We start from the raw sequence: 24,064 nt of genomic DNA on the forward strand, positions 1-24,064 counted from the left end.
GCCTGTTTGTTTAATGGCATGACTCTAAAGTAAGCATTTAATCCTCAGCATGACATTCTTCAGGACACACTCAGAACATTTAAAGCATTAGCTCATTCTGATAGCACCAAATTATTCATTAAGTGAAATCACAGAGGGATTGCTGATACCCATGTACTCATTTGTAAAATTCAGCCCATTTACCATGATTATTCTGTTTCTGAATTAGATTGTGTTGTCACAACAAGCACTGCCACAGTACAGAAAAGTTGGCCAAATCCCAGATCTATTATCAAGGGCTTGACACAGAAAGAAAGAGGTTAATTGGAACACACTATATTTAATAACTTTGCACACACAAGTAACACATCATATGGCTAGAATTTGGGGTTACAGTATTCAGAAATGAGTGTTGAAGGGATGTAAGGCAATTCAAAACAAATACTAGATATACCGCATAGCTGTACAACATATGACCACCGCTTAGTCCTGTATCCTGTCCGCAGAAATAAATCACGCTTGTCAATTTGTCTCCATCTCCTCCTCCATTTGTACATGCTTGTATGTGCGTACCTGTGTGTGTGTGCAAGATCGATCCCAATGCCCCATATCCGTGGACGGGACACTGCACTGTAGGAGATGCCGTCCTTTGGATGAGACGTTAAACCGAGGTCCTGACTCACTGTGGTCATTATAGATCCCATGGCACTTATCGCAAAGAGTAGGGGGTTCCCCGGTGTCCTGGCTAAATTCCCAACCTGTCTCATTCAATCTGGCCCCCTAATCATCCTCCACTGTAATTGGCTCATTCACTCCCTCACTCTCCACCTCAAGCTGGTGTGTGGTGAGCGTTCTGGCGCATAATGGCTGCCGTGCATCACCCAGGTGGGTGCTACACATTGGTGGTGGTTACTAGTGAGGTCCCCCCATCCATGTGATGCGCTTTGAGTATCGAGAAAAGCGCTATATAAATGTAATGTGTTGTTGTTGTGTTGTGAGTGCGTGAGTGTGTGATAAAAAGGTAGAATATCATACTTAGATGATGCATCCAGCTGTATGCCCTTGAGTTAAAAAAATACCCTTTTATATTTTGTGTGTGTGTGTGTGTGTGTGTGTGTGTGTGTGTGTGTGTGTGTGTGTGTGTAAGCTGTATGGAGACTCAACTCTTCAATGTCTATTACTGTAAATCTCAGATAACAGTTTAACAGTGGAGGGGAATAAGCTCTGAGCAGAATGCACCAGATGGGTTAGCTGCCACCAAAGACTGGAAATGCAGTCAGGGCAGTATTAAGGAGATGTTCCTCAGCAAGGCACTGCCTACAGCTAATCAAAGAATCAAAGTCAGGGATTGGGCCCTTTTGATTTCAGTCAAATCATAAGTACAGGAGAAGGGAGGGAGGAACCGAGTTCGGTTTCAAATCTCTGTCTGGAGTTTATTGTGTGGTGCACATTAAAACTGTAAGTGAAGATTTCCGGGAATTCTCTGAAAAATTCTCTTATCTACATTCAACTGTTTTCACAAAGGTTTAGATATGATCCATTTCTTTTTCTGTGAGGGTGAGAATAACTATTTGAAGAGTTTACTGCATTCTTCTGCAGTCATCATCTGCCAGGCTCCACTAATAAAAACGTTGGTGCAAACATATAGCTGTCCTCATACACTAAATCTGGACCATCTGGTCAGTTCTGAAAGTAATCTTCCAGTGGCTCACACGTTGTCATTGCATTAATGACGCTCCAGATGTTGTACAGAGTTGCATCTCCGACACATTATCAATGAGATGAAGGGGGTAGGGGGGTTGAGGGTACTGATGGACTGACAGGGAGGACTGAGAGCCATGGCAGAGAAAGCACACATAATGTGCATTAGGGATGGACTCTCCTCACTCCTCCTCAGAGCCTCTGATATATTGGTATGCAGGGGGACACATAAAGTTTCAGCAATTCAGGGACACCATAAACAAGTGAACCTGAAAATTAACAAAATCAGGGTTTTTAACTGAATAAAATTCTGTGTGATTTTAGTCTTTCATCAAGATATGCATCAAGATATGCATCTTGATGAAAACAAGAGCTAATGTACAAGACTGTCAGGAGCAGAGAGAGCAAATGTTGTAAAAGATACTTTCTCCCCATCCGTCCTTCCTCTAAAAATGGCAAATGGTTCAGTAGGCTTCCTCATGGGATTGTAGATTTGCTGGAAGCTATATGCTATCACAGCCTGGAAATGCTGGGGAATGGAAATGATTGGCCTTTTCTTTCCATCGAGTTCTAGCAGTGTAATTGTATTGGTACATTTAAAAGGAAATACTTTACCACTACTGTAGCTTGCATTATAGAGTTGAAGTGTTTCCTAAATGTGAATATATATTTTCTTTATAATATATAATATTATTATATAATAATGTATTTATTGTAAAAATATTATATCATTTTGTAATATTATCCTGTAGTTACTGTTACTCACAATGTCCATTCTTCATATATATTTATATTTGTGACACTGCACTTAGACAGTCAATGTTAACAGAATTCTCCCTTCTAATTAAAATGAGCACACAAAACTGCATGCATGCCACATGCATTTCCAAAATGCAATCATTGTTCAAGCGGCCTATTACCCCAAGTTTCCACCCACAGTTTCTGAAATCAGGCTGTGAAATCAAAATTCTTGTTAACTGCGGGTTGTAAGTTGCTTTGGATAATAGGTCAGCCAAGTGAATAAGTAAATTAATAGATGAGATTAACTGTGTGTACAGACAGTGTGATGTCTGTACAGTTATAAAGAAACACTGAGAAGAACTGAAGGGTTAATTTAAACACAACAGTTTATTTGAAATGTACTGTAGTTCAGGCTGGCAAAGAAACAACAACAACAAAAAAACATACAGAGAACATGTTAAGCATGAAATTGGAAGGACTGAATGATATTATTTTTCATCTGTGGAATTCTTTTATGACTTCTTTTAGTTTTATGCTATTTATGATCAATATGTGTGTAATTAACCGGCTCCCACAGGCTTCAGACTCTATCTCGCAGCCATGTTGGGAAACGCTGTCTCTGGAACAAGCACTGTTTTAATTAAGCTGGTCCTCCTCTGCAATAACACAACACACTGCATATCCACTCAAGCAGTGCCACACAATTCATGTGGGGTGCCATGGCAAACCAGGTTTTTAATTTAATAAATATGCATTTGAATGCCCTCTAAAACATTATGCATGAACAACTGCTTTGGTAGCATCAATATTCAAGTTCAGAGAAGTAATTGTACATAATGGTACGGCACATACCTACTTATAAATATCTTGTAAAAATCAACAAAAAAGCTATGGTTTTCTTTGCATGCACATATGTTTTGGTGGAGTTTGCTTTGAACAATTTCTGATCATCACTGCAATTCTCCTTTGTCTTGAATTCTGCTTGGGGTCAAAAATAGGCTTACAATCTGCTTCTATCCCGCTCCAACGAGTGTGCTTTCCTCAGATGCCCTGGCATCACCTCCAAGACAGAGAACCAAGGGAACCGGGACAGCCACTTGGAGAGCTGCTGAATGTTAATGTATTCACAGCAGATGTCTGGCAGAGCCTAGCCAGTGCTCTCCCCTGCACTCCCCTCCTTGCTCTTTGCCCCCTGAAAGCAGAAATGTGTTCAGCTCCCTTGGGAGCACTGCACCCTGGGAAAAAGAGATTATAAGCCCCAAGACTGTGGCAGCCATCTCGTGGAGCCAATCGGGGTCGGGTCTTCTGGGCGGTCCACACAGCGCACGCCTATCTCTGTACTTTCTTCTCCTGTGCTGGAGAGTCGTGATTAGCACTTCAATAGCTATACATTGTCATGCCACTCAGCACACATTGCTATTAACCATAGCAGCTGTCTGCTGAGTCATGCCCTAGAAGACATGCTGCAGCAATGTGATGTTATGCAGGGATAGTTTATATTCCAATAGGGATCCTTAGAATCTCTAACATTTTGCTTATTAATTTAAACAGGGGATTGCATTAAGAATCAGTCTAAGCAGAGTTTAAAATAAATAGGCCCAACTCCTGCCATGGTAAAATACTTACTAAAAAACACTAATTTAAACCTACAATTTTGACTGAATATGTATAGCTTCATTAGAGTATTGTCATAAGACCCAAATCTCTAATAATTCATTCTCATCACTTTTTACAAACCACACACACACACACACACACACACACACACACACGCACGCACGCGCGCGCACACACACACACACACACACATGCACGCACGCACGCGCACGCAAACACACACACACACACACACACACAGTGTAACTGAAAGAGCATGGGCTTAATTCTGTCTTTGAAGATCCTCTTGGTCTTTAAACGGCCTCTGTTTAGGGTGTTGGCTATTTGGCTTATTGCCTGTAGAAAAGGACACATTGTTTGTGACAAAGCTTTCACACCCAATCCCTCTGTGTTTTCACATCCAGCCCACACAATTGCTGGATTTGTGGCTTTCAAGATTGATCTATTTCAGAGAAGGTCTTCCTTAAAGGAGTAACTAATAATATTTTGGAATTTATGACCTCCTAAAGCATTTTATGTCTTTGGTCAAAGATGAGAGTTCCTTCTCTGAGCAGAGAGTTATCTTACTGTGGCCATTCTGGAGTCTTTTTCACCATTTGTGGTAGTGTCTTTCAGACAGGCAGACTTTCTGCATTTTGTTGTCACTGTACTTGTACTCTACACAATGAAAATACAGTTGAATCGAATCTAATCTAATCTATAATTCACCTAAAATAACCCCAAACTCACTTCTCATTTGTAAATCACTGGAAGAGAACGATAATAAAAGAAACATGTGGTGACATGTATCCCTTAGCATTTGACAATGTCTTAAACAGGACTCAGGAGCATGTACTTATTCCTACTTTCAATCCTATAAATACTGTCACTTATATATTGTCTTTTGAATGGAAGTTTCAATTTAAAACAAATTATGGTGTTACCCTGCCCTCTTGTGGTGGTAAATGGCTCTGTGTTTATTAGTTTTAATTTGTACAGAATAGCCAAGTACTGAAAAGTAATGAGTGATTACATATTTGCTAAGAGCTATTTTCAGCTTCTCATTTTCAGGAGCTCAGATTGTCTCTCTTGAGATAAACACACAAACAAACAAACAAAAAATCTGACAGGTAGCACCTGAAGTTAAATGATTACATTAACCATGTTTCATGATTTAAATATCCAATGCACAATGTCCATGCAGGCCAATCCTGTGTTACCAAGCCATGAAGCATGCAATACATGTCTTTGAAGTAAGCTAAACTGAAAACAACCATCAATAATTCCACATGCTATCTGGACCTGGATGCACTGAAGTAGTCAGCACTAATTGAAATATAGGTCAGTGAGTTCACGTCCTGAAGCCTTTTGCTGATAATTTCGACAGCACATGATCAAAGTCTTATTATTTCCTGATGACAGTTACCTCAGGCCACTCTAGGCTGTAGTCCATTTAAATGTTGTAACACACTCTACACTCATGGTTGGCTCTACTAGACAGTATCTCTACCCACAGATAAGGAACTTTGGCATAAGTCAGTATCACCAGCTGCAAGTTTAGAACTTACAGTGTAACACATAAATCCATGTCTGGCTCAGCCCGCACAATTATAGGCTACTTTTAAAGGTTTAGATAATGAATGTGTGCTGTCATTGTCTTATCTTCTTTTACACACTTGCCCAGCTGCATTGATTTGACAATGCAGCCTATTCATGAGAACTTTCAGAGAGTTGTTGCAGTTTACCCCTTAAATAGTCTGTGTTAAATAAAATTGGATATTACAATTTCAACTCGGCAATAGACATAGCCTAATTATAACTTGTCAAATTAAAATTAAATGTGCTTTAGCCTATGTCTTGATAAAGGTTGCACAGCTGCAAATTAAATGGAGGACATTGGTTCCTTGCTGCAATTTAGCTGCTAAGTAAATGGAAGAATTAAGAGGCCCATTTCATATTAACCTGATATTGATGGGCTGCCATTTGAAAAAGTAGGCTGAGTGACTATTTTCACCAAATGTCAACCAAATTGTGTTACTTTCTAACACCACTTAGGGGCTGTGTTGCCTAAACTGTCTAGTATTTTCACCAAAATCAGTGACGGATTTTATGTTTATTTCACAAGCTTCAGTCATGTAATGCTTTATTTGGACGGTTCTCTGTGTGTGTAACCCATGGTTAATGATACAAGCATTATTATACCATAGGCAACTGTAGCCAATGCCTTTTTGGATTTCTTAAATAGCCGATACACAACTAGTAGGCCTACACATAAACAGTGTAATTGATACATTCCAGTATTGCAGAATAAAATATGATTAGCCCTACATCAGATTGAAACCTGTTGATGTCTGGCTGTAGCCTATTATGCGTATCTGACCGTGTAGATCCATCTGGCCACAGCGCACCATTCGTATGTTCTTTCCTCGAACAAAGACATTTTGGATGCATTGGACGCATTCCTTGAATGACGGCGTCTCCTTTAAGCACGCTTCCGGTGTTTTGTCAAGCCGTGCTCGCTTTGGCTCGCACTGTAGATGACGCTGTCCCGTGCTGTAAACACGGCTGACGTTGAGCTGCGTGGCCCAGACTTCTCTAATCAAGGGCTCGCATTATATTCGTGGACGGGGCCAGCGAGTCGCTATTCACATCCGAAACCTCATATGCAATCACAAAAACAAAGACACGCGAGAAATCTGTCGTCTGCCGTGCAATGGCCAGGAAAACGGAGATCCCTTCATATTATGGTGAGCGCTCTTCTTTTGGGAATCTTGTTGTATGAGCAAGTTTTTCTTCACCGTATGCTCTCGTTAAGACAGCTGACAAAGAGGCTGGAATAACGGTTTTCCCCGAATTCCACAGCACCCCCCACTAATTGTTCTGTTTATTGGCTCAATATCCTCGTTAAAACTGTGAGCTTTCGCCACACTACGGGTGCATAATAGCTGCATTGTGTCAGTTTTTCCTTTGCGTCTATGCTACTTTCTTACCAAACTGGTAAGTGGGTCGTCAATGGGGGGGAAACAAAGAGGCAGCGCTTGTTATTTTCATACGAATTCCATGTCATTCACTTTTTGTCTTGTCTTGAAAATAATTTCATAGGCTAACACATTTTTATACAACACAAGGTCCTCAATTGTCAGATTTTGATGCGATGCTTTTTTCAAACATTGTCTCATCTTTGTACAGTAGGTAGTGGGGGAGGCATTTTGTGTTAACAGTAACGTTATCTCATCATATAATTCTGTAATTGTCAGATTCGAAGTGTAGCCTATCATGAGAATCCTGTTTTCAAATTCAAATTCAATTTCAAATCCTGAATCCAAAATTACAAACGTTGGCACAAAATGTCTCATTCTTATCCATTACTGGACTGTTATGATGCTACTGTTTGAAGATGCATTTTTTCGGTGGTGAATAATAAATTATTAATATTACTGCTCCAAAACAGTAGCCACAGTCCTCTCCTGTAGCTCAAAGTATCTCATCTCCCAATGCTTTCATATCAGGCTTTTCATATTGTTGTATTTGTGGACCTGACTGTTACTCAGGTAGTCTGAATATACAGTATAATAACCCATCACAGTACAGCCTATCACACCATGAGCCAGCCAACCTCTCAATATCCTGTTAGAAAAAATACATTCTAAGTTTACAATCTGGCAGGCTGACTGAAAGGCTATTAATACGCCAGGCTATTATTGCTGCGGTCTAATGGCTAATTTTAAGACTGTACTCGTACTCGCGCAGAAGCCAGGGCAGGAGGCATACAGTAGCTCGTTTTGTCAACCTTTACAGTTGGCAGAGCAAGGTCTCTGCCCTTGCATTGCGACCCCTTTTAGGATTCTGTCCCCAGTACTCCAGTGGTCTGCCAATGATGTACTTTACCCTGTCAGCTTGAGCAGGGGATTTACTGCAGCTGACTGGCACATTTAAATTCCAACTGTACCTTCAGATACTGCCTGTACCCAATAACCATGTTTGTTGTGAGAATCTACTCTACAGCAATACCCTTCAGTATTCTCTACCTTAAAGGAGTAACTAATAATATTTTTGACTTTATGACCTCCCAAAGCATTTTATGACTTTGGGCAAAGACGAGAGATCCTTCTCTGAGCAGAGAATGCTCTTCCTGTGGCCAGTCTTTTTCACCATTTGTGGTGGTGCCTTTCGGACAGCCATGTCTCTGTGGCTTTAAATTCATGGGCTGTGTGGGAACGCACTGGGGCATGGAGAGGACTTGTGCTGACTCCCTTTGCTCAGGTCAGCTGTTCTGCCCAAATGACGGCCCATCCTTTTCAGCCGCTTGGAGCTGTCAGGCCCATGAAAGAAACGTCCCCCCATCCATCTATTCGCCATTCTCGCCCTGCTGACACCCAGCGGAGATGGTACTGCGCTGTGGAATCGGCTGCTGTTTTGATTACAGTAAAACAGGGGATGATCCGTTCACATGGTCTGCTCTGTATGAATGTAACATGTGAGAGAGAGAGAGAGAGAGAGAGAGAGAGAGAGCGGTGGCACACTCCTTCAGTGTTCTACCTTGCTAGTGTGGAGTATCCTTAAAGATTGTACAAACAACAGCATAATCTCTCTAAACTTCAGAGTGGTAACTTGAAAAGCCCCCCCACCACAAACACACACACACACACACACCACACACACACAAAAGCTGTGAGCTCAGCACCTTGTTAATTAACAAATTTCCCGCATGATCAGCCTGTCTGAGCGGGCTGTTTCTAAACCACAGGCCAGCGGAAGAACGAAGAGGGTAGAGAGAGGGGAAAACATTTATTAATTAAAGGGAGCAAATGAAATTCTTGATTCTGAGGTGGAGACAATGCGCTTGGAGCGGCCCAGTCTTTGGGGACTCACTTCAAAATTGTCCCTTTCCCCGGGAACAGGAATAGATGTAGCAGTGTAGGCCTCTCTCTCAAGTGCACAAACAAAAGCACAGACAATGGAGCATTCCCAGCAGAGCCCATGCCAATTAGACGCCAGTTTCTCCAAAGCATCTTTATTATAAGGCTGTTTTTTAGATGGATGAGAAGCATCACACTACAGCTATGCAAGTAGACAAACAGTCTGTACATGCTTAATTTGGAAACAAACCGATATAGCAGTGGTTCACTGATCAGAGTCAGGACGTTCATAACCAAGAAAGAGAATTTAGACCTCAACACTGTGTGTATCAAATGGCTTTGATATTCCTTTTAGTGTTGAACATTAATGAATAGCAGGAGGCAGAATGACTTTCTCATTATTATGAATGTAAGGTACATCAGAGTGAAGCGAGATGACTGTTCAGATTAACATTTGCAATGCGGTGTGTGTGTGTGTGTTCCTGTATGGTTCGGAAGATGTGGCCAAATGGAGACTTTGTTGATGTGTTGAGTGGAGGAGGGTGAATTGTGCCGTGAGGCTTTTTTTTTTTTGCTAGATACTGATCTGGAATGCGAAAAGTATTGGGAGAGACAGGGCTTAGAGGAATCCCCAGCCTTAGGATGTGGAGAGTGAGATCTCATTAATGCTCCCTTCTACTCCACATCAATGTGCTGGTCCTCCTTGAAGGACTAAAACAAATTATAGACTTTTTTTTTTCGCTTACTGAGAAAGGAGTCCATGGCGAGGAGTGTTACGGTGCAATTTGCAGTTAATTGGATGTGTTGCAAATCTTTTAGGAGAGGCCGATAATTCAACACCGTTTGAAAACGTTCGGAAGAGAATTCCAATGAATGCCCCTGCCCCTGAGAAGTTACAGAACGTGCCGCATACGGTTGATAATCATGATGAGAAACCAAAACCAATGGTGAGGCTGAGAACTTAATATGTGCTACAGGGGAGTATGTTATCTGTGATGGGACCAGAGTGGACTCCAGTACTGGGGGCAGCCGTGGCCCACTGGTTAGCACTCTGGACTTGTAACCGGAGGGTTGCCGGTTCGAGCCCCGACCAGTGGGCCGCGGCTGAAGTGCCCTTGAGCAAGGCAGCTAACCCCTCACTGCTCCCCGAGCGCCGCCATTGAAGCAGGCAGCTCACTGCGCCGGGATTAGTGTGTGCTTCACCTCACTGTGTGTTCACTGTGTGTTCACTGTGTGCTGTTTGTGTTTCACTAATTCACTGATTGGGTTAAATGCAAAGACCAAATTTCCCTCACGGGATCAAAAAAGTATATATACTTATACTATACTTAGTCTAAAGGCCAACCCCCACTGGCGGTGTCTGACGTGAGTTAAGAAACGCCAAAGTTTAGAACTCATTATTTTTAAAGAAGCAAAACCCACTGGCAGCGTCTGACGCGCGTCAACGGCAAAGTTTAGAAAAATGATCTATCTCTTGAGTGTCAAATCCATAGATGCGATTGTCGCTGCCAGTGGACTTGGGCCTTAACGCGGTTTCTTACACTAGCAAGACGCGACAGTATAATCCAGACCAAGGCAGATGAGGAGGGGATGAAGAGGACGGGTGTGTGAAGAGCGAGGATAAAGAGGAGGCTTAGCTGGTGTCAAACAAACTGAGTCACCGCCTCACCTGGTCATGGCATAATGACACTAATGATGCATCGCTAATCGTCATGCAGTTAAGTCATGCACTAAGCACTGATGTAGGCCAGGGTGCTCCTGGAAGTCATGGAGATTAGCAGTCACCAGTCACCAGAAGTCATATGCCCTAGTCCTGACAAAAAGTATGAAAATGCCCAACAACATGATCCTACTACTGTCATAACTATCTATGCATAGTTTATCTTTCATAATAGTGTTAAACACCTAGGCTATCTATTAGTCAGTAGTAAAGGTAAAACTTCAGATATGATGGCAATGGTGTTTATAACAGCAAAAAGGGTTCCACATTCTCTGATTCTCATTGTTATTCAAGCAGTGCCCTACTCAGGGTTGATTAAGCTTCTGTTTCAAATCAGGTGTTTTTAAACAACAGATTAATTACTGCCATCATCTTAATTAATTATTCTATTACCAGCAATGGACCACGTTCCTTCCATGGATCAGTTTCATTAAGTAGTGTCTGGAGTTCTGGGTCAGCCACTTTACACAAATGGTTCCATTAAGTCATAAATCAAATTATACTGCTGTCTCTCGGACAGTGAGTATAAAGTGTTACTCTTACGCTCCTGAACATATGTACTTATAACTTGGCAGCATGGTGATGTTATGACCTTGCACAGTGAAATGTAATGATTTCAGAGCATAGTACAATTTGGTTCTATGCTGTATAAGATCTATGGTGATAGGGGTGACGGTGATAGTTCTGCATGGTATGATCCAAGGGTATATCATGATACACTTTATATGCATTTGTTGTATGCAGATGTGTGTTGTTTTTTTGTGGGGTTAGGGTGGGGGGGTGGATGACATTTGTGGGACTTTCTCTGAGCTGTTAATCTGAATCAAATGGCATACGGATTATGCAAAAATTCCATCTGTGGAGATATTTAAGTGTATAATGGTGGCATTTCTCTACAATGACTTTCTGTACGAGCTACACTAAAACTTTTCAGGATTAAGAAAATGGATGTCTCCCCCTGCATCTCTTCCCATTATCCATAACAAAGCCTGTTAAGCTTGCCGCTGATCCTCCATGAAAGAATCATTTCACACCAGAGGAGACTACTTGTGCGTCTAAGAAGACTGGTTTGTGTCGACACACATTCATGGTATTTCATATCAAAAGACACATTCATGGTCACACTCCGCAAACATGTCTGTCCCTATAATGCCTGGTACAGACTGCCACGCGAGCTGGTAAGACAACTCTCAAATGCCGACCACAGAAAGAAACCCAAAGCAGCCTTGCAGAGAGATTGACTGCAGTGAACGCAAAGCCTTTTAAGAAGGCATAGTGTATCTCAGCTCAATCAAAAAGCTCTATTTCAAGCCATGTCTCAGGCTTCAGTAATTACACCAGATTTGTTAAAGTAGACACTTGTGTTTGTGAGATGAAATAACATTCCTGACATATAGAACAATCGATAACTTTGTTGTGGTTGAGGCTTGATTAGTTTTCTTTGTTATCTCTCCACAACTCGGGTCACCAGGGATAAAAGCATTAGAATGACCCCAAACTTAAACGGGGCCTCAACTAACAAAGCTGTGCCCAAAGGAGGATCTGTAGTCCTTCAACAGAGTTGCAGACTAAGGTTTTTTAATGGGAGCCCGCATAGCTACAGAGGGGTCCCACAGAGGCACTGTAGTTTTGCAGTGTGGTTGGCCTCTGGAGCAGCTGACTAGTCTACTGCAGCACTCGGGCAGAGTGGCTCACTCTTTGTTGTTATGCTTTGCGGTTACGCATGCTTCCCCGTGCGGACTCGATTTGGGAAAAGAGGCTGTAAGTTGTTGTTCTTCCCTTCAGTTGACGCATCGGAAGCTACCTGAACAGAGCTGGAGGAGGAAGCTGCAGGTTTATTAATAGAACATCAGGTTGTAGCCTTCACTTCTGACTGACTCAGCAGTTAGTCAGCCTCTGGGGGAGGGCTTCGACCTGTAAACATTCCCATTGTCCTCTCTAATCATTGGCTCCCCTGCCTGCCTGTCTCCTGTCTGTGCCACTGTTTCTATGGAGACGATATAAGGCGCTTCACTTGACTTGTGCTGATAAGAAAATAGTTTGGGTGGATCAGGAGACAAGGTCTTTCCTCACCTGCATACAAAAAAGGAAGTCATATCAGCTCTAAAGGCCACACTGCAGTTGTTTTTAGAGGCCATGGTTCAACAAATACAAATAAGTCCAAGTGCAAGACAGATGATCTGTGCCCTTTCCATTTTACTGTATTGCAGTGGTTAAATAATCACTGTTCTGGAATTCATTGATTTTTCAGTGGCTGGCCCTGTGGCGAGGGTGAAAGAATACAGGAATGCATGAAGAGATTGATTGTTAGATAGGTATATGACTACATGTGATGTGATGTGTGGATGGGATGGGTAGAGAAATGGTTTCTGTTTGCAGCTGGTTAATATGAATGTTTGATTTAAATATCACAGTCTCTCAGTGTATTGCAAACTCTTTTTGTCGTACATTACATAAATGGGTTACTGAACCATGTCAAGTCTACATTATCCTATTTATAATTCGCTCAACATCAATGACACGCACTTGAGGGACCATGAAGATTGTAAGAAGCTATAGCATGTCCTGCCATAGAACATGAGAAACATGAGAAATCCGTTGCAGTGACCACCAAAAATGATCACCATAAATGGTCACCATAATCTCCCAAATCTAATGTTAGGTCCCTCTGACCTGTGATGTGCATTACAAGCCTAGTTCATGTACATTAAGAGCCTAAGAGATATATCATAAACAGAGTGTATGGCTAGGGTTTGAGATGCTTGTGGGTTAGACCTACACCATTGAATCCAGAGTATGCTCCACGTCTTTCGTTACAGTTCTTCACTGGCATAAAGACAGGTTGCAACATCAGCCACAAGAAACATCCTTTATTTTTTCTTACAAAACACTTTTTCATGAGATGTCTGTGTAACCAAGTTGTGTATTTGAGATCAGCTAATCAATAACAAACAGTAGCAGTGTGTAGCAGTGCTGCCTCTTAAAAACGGCATTATTGCATCACCTACATTGTATGAACATTCACAGCAACATGTCTATATTTCTCACAATAGAAATAGGGGTGCAAAAAATCTCTTAGCCTACTCTGTCTGCATGGGTTTTATCTGAACCAAAATACGAGGACCTGAAAGACTTGGGAAATGTGTTGGTCAAAATGCATCAGAGTTTGTGAATAAATGGACCAAGTATGAGGGAAGTTACTGAAAACGTAGGTAATACCGGTACTGGCCAGATGAATAGTGGTGATAAATAGTGTGGACTAGGAGACAAATTCACTTGAGGGAAATATAATCTGATTGTAGAGAAAGATGAGTTGTTAGGTGAGGAGATGGAACTCTGGTGAGAAAGGAAGGTGGGAGAGCTAGTTTTTAGGAGGCCCACGTAGTCCTCAGGGAATTAGTTGCTGTTAAAAAAGGTTGGGTTTTGTGAAGGTATCCATGGCAACTGTAGATGAACGACAGTACAAATGAAAATGCAGGGTGGAGTGGTACTAGATGTAGCAGGAGTAGCTTCAAAAAAAGTTTAAATAATTAATGAAGTTGAGATAACAGTTCTAATCTCATGTCAGAAAGGAGTACGCAGCAGGCGCTGAGGCTAACAAACGACACATTCACCATGCCGAGCAGAATTAATGGATGATATTATTACCGAAAAACAACAGGCAAAGAAAAAAGGGCACATGTTTATTGTTCAAAATAACACAAGCAATAGCACACGGTGACAGTGAGATTCACTACTAATGTACTGGTAACTATAGCTACAGCAGGCAAAAGAAGGTTAAGATGTGCAATACTGAAAAGCAGTGAAAGGATAGAGAGACAAAGGGATACCTTTATTAGAGGTGGTGGAGGATTAACATAAGAGATCACCTGACAGAAGCTGTAGTTTTTACGTCTTGCATTTTAATTTTTTCTTAGCAGAGAAAAAAATGGAAAGAGCACTTCTGAAACTGAAGAAGGTTAGTGTATTGAGGTCATATCAAAAGCATGCTGCACTTAAGTGTGCTTAAGTATGACTAATGAGGTTGAGTAGGATGGAAGATATGAAATAGACAGTAGATTCATTTTATCTAACATGCACTCATCCATGTATTCATAATTCAACAGTCCCACAGGACAGAGTATACCACAGTACCTCAGCAAAAAAGGAATTTCCTAATTTAAATTGGCCTGATGCTTCCAGAATGCTCTTTGCCCTCTTATTATTAACCCTTTGATGTCTGGTGAGTGGTGATTAGGGTTGCAAAATTCCGGGGTTGCAATTTCAGTCGAATTTCTACCCTGCACATATGTCAATCACATGCACACAGCAATCGGCATAGGCTGCTAGACATAAAGGAAACCTATGGTGCGTTTATATGCATGGGGGAAAAATGTTCCAACCAATCAGATTTTGTTGTTGAGTGGTGTGGTGTATCTTGGGCAGTTCAGTGTTGCTAGTTTAGCACTCTAGTAAACCATAGGCAGAGAATGGGATTCCCGCTAGCATGCTAGCTAGCTTTGTATGTTAGGCTAAGCAAAAATACATTTAACATACAAATCATATTGCTTATTACTAAAACAAAATGTTAATGTTTGTATATGAAACAGTTTGTATGAATTACCCAAAATTCCCAGTTAATTCCCGTAAATTCCCATAATTTCCTTTAATTCCATGATGGTTTCCAATTTGGAATATTTCCAAAATTCCGAAATTTTCCGCCCCTTTGCAACCCTAGTGGTGATTGTTATATAATTATATACTACATAGTTTCCATGCCACGGAATTAGTTTGTATGTGTTGTTTTTTTTTTTTTAAATGATCAATTGTTTCAATGTATTGAAAACATTTAAGCACTTTTACTTGAAGGGCACCATGACAGATTAACCCGAAGTGAGAGTAGGCTAGTTTATTTTCAGCACATCCAGGATACACTAAAGGTGGTTTATTTTCCTTGCTTTTCACTGCATATAATATGTAGGCTAGTTTTTCAGACTGCAGCCTTTGAGTGCAATGAAAGGAGTACTGTATGTGCTGGCCAGAGGCGGACACTAGGAGCCTGTGTTTCAGCTTATGTGTGTGTGTGTGTTTATGGAAACATGTTCAGGGTGGGGTCTAACGCAGTGCTGAAAGGTAGCCGAAATGATGCGTTGGAAGATTATTACATAAAATCAATTAAAAGAGACTATTTTCAGAGTGGGTGGAAGCTGTGTCAGTCGAATGTAGAATGGAAAACAACACCACTCTCTTTTTAAAGGTTAGCCACATGTTATGGACACCCCGCAGTGGTGTCAAGGGATGTCCTAAAGCTTTTTTGAAGCTTTTTTCAGGTGCATTTAGGATGGCAAGGCAATAAACAGACAAACCTTTGAGATGTAATCGACCAGCAGCTCAGGAGATGACGGGTAAATGGCTGTGAAAATGGCTCCAACTGTGGCAGGTTGATTTCGCTGACGTTATTTTGGATGTGTGTGTGTTTGTGTGATTTGTGTGTGTGTGGGAGCCAGGAGATAAGGTGTCAGCGCACTAACGGCCCATGGTCTTCTGGAGCTGTCAGGGGTGGTGGACGAGGGAGGGCGAGAGAGAGGGCGGAAGAGGGGGAAAAAAAACAACCTCCCGAGATAAAAAATAAAACAAACACAGGGAAATGTGCCACTCGACTGTAGGGAACATGCTGCCGCTGCAGCTCTTTGTCTGTAGCTCAGCCCGCCCGGGTTGGGAGGCCTCATCCATAAAACATGAGCTAGTGTGACTTCTGTGTGAAAGTACCTGTCAAGACAGACCCCCCTTCTCCCCCACCCTTAACCAACCCAAACCCCCAACCACCGCACACATCTCTAGCCTCCCGGACCACAAAGGAGTGGGTCTTGGGCTTGGGCTGAGTCAGAGGTGCCTGGGAGGAGGGCAGAGTTGCATCCGAGTGCTGACATTTAGTACAGCCCTCTACTCCTTTCTTTCATCGTAAACTGTAACATGGTGTTATGCACCAGAGTGGAATAGATCCGTAACATTGGCCCTGACATTTAGAGTCCAGTTTGAGCCACTGGGATACGCTGTGGAAGCCGCGGGGCAGCAAAGAGTTTTAATTCAGGTGGGTGGAGGAAGGGCAAGGACAGATTTTTAGCGGTAGTTCAAGTGTGAAACGCACTGCAGGTTTCATAGCCTCATGCTGCCAGTCTACATTCACATCATTTTTTGCGGTCTGGTAACATTACAATGGATGCCAGGGCTAGAGGTGTCACTGATGAGTGTTGATTCAAATTGAAAGTGACTGGATCGGTGTATAGCTCACTGTACAAGCAGTCTGCTCACAGTAGGAGGGCAGTAAAGTGAAGGATTAAGTTATTCAAACTTATGTAACCCAGATGGAAGGAGAGCCATCAAATCCTTTCCAGTCAGAAAGATCTGTGGGACTTTCTTCTCACTTTTTCCAAGACTTCATCATCCACACAACTTCTGATGAAATGGATCCAACCTCAACGACCGGAGCAATATTGTTGTCAGACTTCACGTGATAGCGACTCAGCGTCATCAATGGATGATTTAATTTCAACTTCTTAAATATAACAACACTGAAGTTGTTATATTGTTCATCTGTGCCAGCAGCATGTCTGGCGTAGTTGCTAGGATCTCTTGTTTAGAGTTGGTTCTGTTAGCCAACAGCAGAGAGCCAGAGAGACGACAGAAAGCCTTAAATGGAGAAAGAGCAGCCTTGGAGCAGGTGTGTTATTTTCCCCTCTTAGTTGAAAGTTCACAGCTGGCTGACAGCAAGGGAGATAAGAGTTTGTCACACACTCACACACACTCCTCCTCTGCTCCCACGGACAACGTCAGCAAATATCTGCAAGCTGACATCACACACGATTAGGGTCCCCCCACCTATCCAACCCGACCGGCTGCTGTAAGGCAGAGCTAGATTAAGAGGGTTGTTTACTGTATATTTAGCGAAAGCACATATACCTCTGCTACGACGCATCCAGGATTTAGGATTAGGGTTCTGGGGGTTGATTTGATGGGGCCAATACCGTTCAGCCGCTCAGCTCAACTCAACTCATCTCAGCTTATCTTGCTCGCTGCCTCGATAGGAGGGGAGAGAGAGAGAGAGAGGGATGAGATGGGAGGGAGGTTGCATCATGCCACACATACTGGGGCTCCTTTGTCTCCAAAGCCTCTCACAGCTGGTCTGTATCTCAGGCACGTCATATCAGGGGAAGACAGCGCCCACGGAAGACGCTGGAGTGGATAATGAAGTAATTGACGACGGACACTTTCTTATTTTTCGGGATGATGACTTCATAGCTGTCAAGTGCAGCATTCCAAAGTGTTTATTTGCCATAAATCATCAAACAAGCTACTACATGAGCACTAATAAAATATGAGATCTGTTTAGGGTGAGAAGGCTTCTTTATCGCAGAAGTTCTTTGTTGGTTAGAGTGCGAGTTGTGGTTTCATGTGGGAAAGGACTCATGGGGACTGGCTAGCGTTTTGAAGTCTGAGAGGTCTCAGACAAGTCCATCAGAGACCATCTGTCCTGCTCGTCACAGGCGGTCTGCCTCCCTCAGCACTGACAACAGAAAGAGAGAGGAAGACAGCTACTGTAGGCAGAGAGAGACAGAGGGTGAGAGACAGAAAGAGAGAGGGTGAGACGGGGAGATGGAGAGATGGAGAGAGGGAGGAAAAGAGGGGTAGTGAGAGTTGAAGAATCAAAGGGGAGGAGGGAGTAGAGAAATAGACCAATACAGATAGAGAGGAAGAAATGGAGGAGTAGAGAGAGAGAGAGAGAGAGAGAGAGACACAGAGAAGGGAAAAACACTTTCAAGGGGGTTAAATATGACAGTCTTCAGTAATTAGGATGTGAAGACGTGAAACATCATTACTAGGAGCTTTGAATTTCATATTGTGAATCGCACCATTTTTAATGTCATCTCTAGAGAACTCTCCAGTACAGAGCTGTCTTCTGGAGAAAAGAAACATATTCTTTCTCTTCTGGTTTCCAGCAGGGCCAGAGGGTGATCCCTCAACTATTGTAGTGATGAAAGGCACCGTCAACATATTCTTCCGTCTGATTCCTTTACACTGACTGCACTGCAGTTCTGTAAAGGTTGGCTCTCAAGCAACAAATTATTTAAAATGGCCTGCAATACAGCATATGACTCAAAGCCACCCATCAGTGCAAGTATTGACATGCATAAGGCTCGATCTTTCCGCTTTTGGCAAAGCCTGCTGTTATTGGGGAATAAATTCTCCTCGAAATGAGAACACCATCAGATAACACCATGATGATATCCATCAGTAATAACTAATACAACAACTTCAGTGTTTCTACCCTAATTATACTCCCTGTGGAAGTATAACTTGATGTACCTGGTAATATGTACACAGTAAGATATGTAAGCTATGGGTCCAATTCTATGTTTTGGTACTGAAGGGTTTTGTCTTAGTAAAGCAGAGGAACAGAGAAACCATGATGACCGAGACTTGAGACCAGGCCCAGGCTTCTCTCTTTATTGTCAGTAAGCCTGAGTTCACAACCAGAAGTGCTGATGTGTTCTTTATCACAAGGCCTTTCTCATGACTCTGGTTTTATTCCTGTAGTCTGATGACACTTAGGATGAATGAATCAGTATCATTTTGCGAAAGCTTTTAGTATAATGGCTTGAAAATGTGCATACGTTATGTAGCTTACACTTAAGATAAACTTGTGAGCTACTAGTATTACATACAGTGTGATAGATCTGCTGCCGAGGTTTGCACTACAGCTGAATTTAAGAAGCTTTTAAGAAAGAATATTCATTAAAAACCCTTCAGCATGTGAGAATCATTGGATCCTCCTGGAGCCCTGTTAGTAGAATTCTGTGTACGCAGTATTGAAACTGAGTAGGGGAGCCTTTAAAAACGGCGAAGCATCTCTCAGTAAATCAGCGTAAAGTCTCTAGGCAGGCATACTCTCGCTGTTCTGCACGTCACCAGTGATTAACTGACTTTCCGTTCAGGGCAATTGGGCAACAGCACAGCAGAGAGTATACCCACAGGCTTGATCCTCGAGGAGAGGGAATCCAGTGTTGGGATACACACACTCTGGTCAGTCCTTTCCCTGAAAAGCCTGAAATGTATTCATGTGCAATAATGTGTCCTCTGAGTCTGCCTAGCCTTCGTAGAAGGAAGGGCACCACACTTGTCGACAAAAGGGATAATCCCTGTTTAGAACTGAAATATATGCATTTAAAGCCGAATGTGAAGGCTTTGACTCGGCAAGCTAGCTTTCGGCAGATCTACTGTGAATACAATTGATTATTCGTCGTAGTTGAAGAGGTGGCAAAGGTAGTGTGGGGCCCGCAGTGGAGCCCACTCAGTAGAGACATCAGACTAATCTGCAGCCCCATTACGTTTCTTAGATCTAATGCTATTAAGTTGTGCCGCGCGGCGGAGTCAATGTGTTGCCATGCAGGTTGGCAGATTTTAAAGAAGGATTGAGCAGAGGGGATTATTTGGCCAAGTCATTTTCTGCTGTTCGCACAGCACATAATTACACCCCACCCCCACCCCCTCACTACCCGCTCGGTTGTTTTTGTGCAAATAAGAATAAGCTGTTGTTTGTCCCTGTCACAGATACAAACATCGGGCATTATATTGCCAAGCTTATTACAATAATTGATTGACATTCTATGTGGGAGGGCAACACCCAGTGCAATTCTGTGGCGTATGTTGTACAGAAATAAGCTGTCTATTGCAGATACACTGCTATGGTAATGGATGAAATTATGTGAGCTATCGCAGAGTATTTATACAAATGACTGCAAGGGAACAGCGCTCTAATGAAAGGGGTCAGTGCACGGCGTGCAGATAGCATCTGATAATTCACTCTCTCTGTCGTAATGGTAATGTGTGTCGACGCCACACGCCTCGTCCAGAAACCGGCGCTCTGAGTGCCACCTGAACAGTTGGCCTGCACAGCCTGCGCCGAAGCGTGCCGCAGAGCAGATTACCCGGCAAACGGGCCAGAAGCACTGGTGTGTTGTCTCTCGCCGTGCCTCTGAGCCGTTCGCCAAAATGTCCTCCTGATGGCCGACTCAGCACGGGGTCGCGGGATGAGAGCCGGGTGCGCACCGGAGGCAGGCCAGCACACTTATTCCTCCACGCCTCTGTGGCCGTTTTCTCAAGAGGCTTTCAGGCTTTTAAGCATTCGGCCGTGGGAAAGTAGAGGCAGTAACTCTGGCTCTATCACCTCTGCTCTGATTTCTGTAACTATCAACCCCCCTCCCCTGCCTTCCCTCCTCCACCCAACCCTCACAGAGTGGGAACCACTCAAACACTGCAGTTTTCTGTGAGAAATAAAATGAGTCATGAGGTTCAGCTTATAGTTCCTTTGCTGTTTCTCACGTCGTCAGTAAGAGTTTCACTATTAGGGGAATTTCCACTGTCGAGAACCTACTGTAGTTTGGGATACACAAACACAGACTTTACACATAACTAGTGCTGATCTTCACTAGAAGTACAGGAAGTAAACCCTTACCATCGCTTCATGATGTGGAGTACATGCACTAGAGGGGCTTGTGTGGGGCGCCGGTTTCCTGCTTTCCTCTGCGGGAAGAGGGGATCCGGTGGCCTTCATTGCCCATTGCCCATGGTCAACTGTGCACAAAGCCCTCAGCCAGAAGCGGACATCCCGGTTCCAGAAAGTAAAAGTCCTGCCATATATTCTTTCTACCTGTGCACTTAACCCAGGTGATATCACTAATTATCTGATCCCTGGCTGCTAATTAGGATGAGCTGGTTTACTAAATGGTTGGATCAAATATTTGCCAGGACTTTCACTTTCTGAACCCTGGACGTCCGCCTCTGCCCCCAGCCCACATACAGAACATGAGAGTGGGTGAGCTCTGTGGCCTAATTGGCTGAGACAGCTCTCCCCCATGGGGCACCCAGTTAGGGCATGAAGTCAGCCGTTTGCTGCCATGTAGTCGCCCGCCAAACAGTGCCCCGCCAGCATTTGACTGGCAGCAGAAGCCTGGTCAGATTAACCCGCCCACGCACCCACGCACCCACGCACCCACACACGCACACACTCACCCTCTTCCATCCATTAATAAAGTCTTTCCTCCCACCGTGGCACAGTGCATTTTCCTCCATATTCCCTTCCACCTCAGGACTGGTTTTGACTTTCACTTCCACATACTGAGGGCACCGTGGTTTTTAAGTGAGACGTTTGGCTATTACAGTGTCCATTGTGGGTTTTAAAAAAAATATAAAAAAAATAAAGTCCCCTTAGCCAAAATGAATATCAATTACAACCCTCTTCCTCAGCCTCTTCATTTGCATTCAACTCATTTCAGCTCATTGCCCTCCAAAATCCTGCAGTTGCCGCTGCAGCTGTAGACCTAATTAGCTTTGATTTGAGCTAATGTGCTGCAGCCTCGTGGCTGAGGGGTGGTGGGCCCTGCACCTCTAGGGGCTTTAAGGAGCCCAGGACAATTAATGGGACATCACAGAGAAAGGGCAATAGTCTATTAGTGCTGCATGGCCAATCAAGAACAGAGCAAATAGATCTTGTAGACCCTTTTTTTTGTCAAAGAGTTGAAACTGCACTGCCTGTGCTACAATAGTACAGGGCTTAAAGCGCCTGCTTGTCACCTGAAAGTATTGTAATCTAACTAGGGAAATGTATTGTAATCTAACTAGGGAAATTGTAGTCTAACTAGGGAAATGTCCACCGTCTGCTGTATTATTTGGGCAGGATATTATGAACAAAATTTCCTGCAAGAGCAAAACCATAGCCATAGATGATTTCTGTGAAATGATCATAAATTATTTCTGTGGGACTTTGTCCCCAACAAGGTAGATATTTCCCAGCTTATGATTTAGATGTAGATTAGGGGGCACTGGACATGTTGTAGACATGCCGTCATCTCAGACCGTCATAATTCTCCTGGTAGGCCGAACGATTCATGTTCGATTCAACTCCCCATGGATAATGCGACTGAGAGTGTGCTCAAACCGACAAAATTACCAGCCTTACGAGCCATCCAGCAGACCAAGGCAAATTGCATGAGGCAGATGGATTTTATCTCCCAGATATTTTAGCTGTTAGCGTGTCACTTTTGCTGTCGTCAAAGTGGCAGCTCCCTTCTTATGTTTCCTCTCAAAGTCTCCCGTTTCTTTCAGGAGAAAAAAAATCTGAGCTAATTCAGCTCATCGTTTCATCATGACCTGTCGTTTCAAATCTTGACAGGCCCGCAGTTCAGAGGGTACAGAGAATGGGGTATATGGCATCTCATCGCATGTCTGAATTCTAATGTATTTCAACAAGGATGCCATTGCCAAAGCCAGCCTGAAAATATTCTCATCAAAATAAATGTTCTCCTTTCATAGCATGAATGACCTAATGGCAGATATAGGAATTTAGATCTTTTTGAAGTGAGCTATCAGAATATCAGTCTTGAATAATGGTAAATATTTGTTTCCTCAGTGGTTGAGCATTGATCAATTCAGCTTGATATGTTGATAAAAATCAGGATGGTACAGTACATACCAATGTCAACATACTAATCCAGTAGCATACTGATCAGGAGCAATGGAGTCGTGCTGATTCTGATTACCCGTAACTCCTCCTCTGGGAAAACATGGACTTAATTATTTTTTGGAGAGTTCTTGAAGCTTAGTGTGGTATCTCTCAGGTTGGCCAGAGAGAGAGAGAGAGAGGCGAGGTGAGGTGAGACATGAGAGGAGGGCAGATGGTAGTGAGGCAACCTCCTAAGACTGGCGCAGTGTGTCTGACCCGTGCTTTTCCTATCAAAGACAACACAATGAGTAGTGATTGCCAAGCTTCACCCTCTCAGAGCAAGGTCATCTGGGAGTGCCTTCGTAATTTGGATGGGTCAAGGTGGCCCACGTCCAGCCAGGAATGCACTGTCTGCGACTTAGATAGAAGTGCACTGAAACAGTAGGCTACGGCGTGGGGTGCCAGGAAGGATTTAAGACAGGAATAGGTGGGAATGTGAATTATTCACAACTAAAGTAGTGACTTCTTCCTGCTGACCCAGATATGCCTACGAACACACTCACACACTAACATGCACACACACTGAACTAGCCTGGATATCTTTTTTTTTACTAAGTATTGTAGTACTGAAGCTGTACTCCACTGTACAACACTGTTATGTCTGCAGTGGCTGTGAAATGACCTGGTTTGTGGAGTTGTTTTGAGAACAGTGATTTGCAATGTTATTCTGTGACACGGTTTATCACGTTGAACAATGTTATGTCATACAGTGCTAATCATTGTTTTGAACTGATTAGCCACAAGCTATTGAGGTCATGTCTGTTTGTGTTGTTCTGGTTACACTACTGTATGTAGTGTCATTAAGCTTTATCCATGTTTACAGTTTACAGTTGTAGAGTCTGTTGATTAATCCAATTGAAATTAATTTGAATGTTTTTCCTTTCGCAGGTGAACCACAGAAGTTTGACCCAACATTCAGAGGACCTATTC

General features: G+C 42.9%; 2 protein-coding genes across 5 annotated transcripts in view; one reads left to right on the forward strand and one right to left on the reverse strand.

Annotated features, from left to right (window-relative positions):
• The window catches only part of st6galnac5b (ST6 (alpha-N-acetyl-neuraminyl-2,3-beta-galactosyl-1,3)-N-acetylgalactosaminide alpha-2,6-sialyltransferase 5b), a 31,590-nt gene extending 10,358 nt beyond the window's left edge, over positions 1 to 21,232 (reverse strand). Inside the window, 1 exon segment of the mRNA XM_048252042.1 lies at positions 21,089 to 21,232. Coding sequence (XP_048107999.1) covers positions 21,089 to 21,187 — 99 coding nt within the window. The 5' untranslated portion in view covers positions 21,188 to 21,232.
• The window catches only part of slc44a5b (solute carrier family 44 member 5b), a 43,927-nt gene continuing 26,385 nt past the window's right edge, over positions 6,523 to 24,064 (forward strand). For 2 of the 4 annotated variants that reach the window (XM_048252041.1, XM_048252037.1), the window contains exons 1-2: positions 6,525 to 6,764; positions 24,023 to 24,064. The exon at positions 24,023 to 24,064 is cut by the window's right edge and continues 7 nt beyond it. In XM_048252041.1, the coding sequence (XP_048107998.1) occupies positions 6,731 to 6,764; positions 24,023 to 24,064 (76 nt within the window). In that variant the 5' untranslated portion in view covers positions 6,525 to 6,730. Of the gene's footprint in view, positions 6,765 to 24,022 lie in introns of all 4 variants that reach the window. The other 2 variants (XM_048252038.1, XM_048252039.1) reach the window with 2 other exon arrangements.

The sequence above is a fragment of the Alosa alosa genome, chromosome 9 (genome assembly GCF_017589495.1).
Source record: "Alosa alosa isolate M-15738 ecotype Scorff River chromosome 9, AALO_Geno_1.1, whole genome shotgun sequence".
Lineage (NCBI taxonomy): Eukaryota > Metazoa > Chordata > Actinopteri > Clupeiformes > Clupeidae > Alosa > Alosa alosa.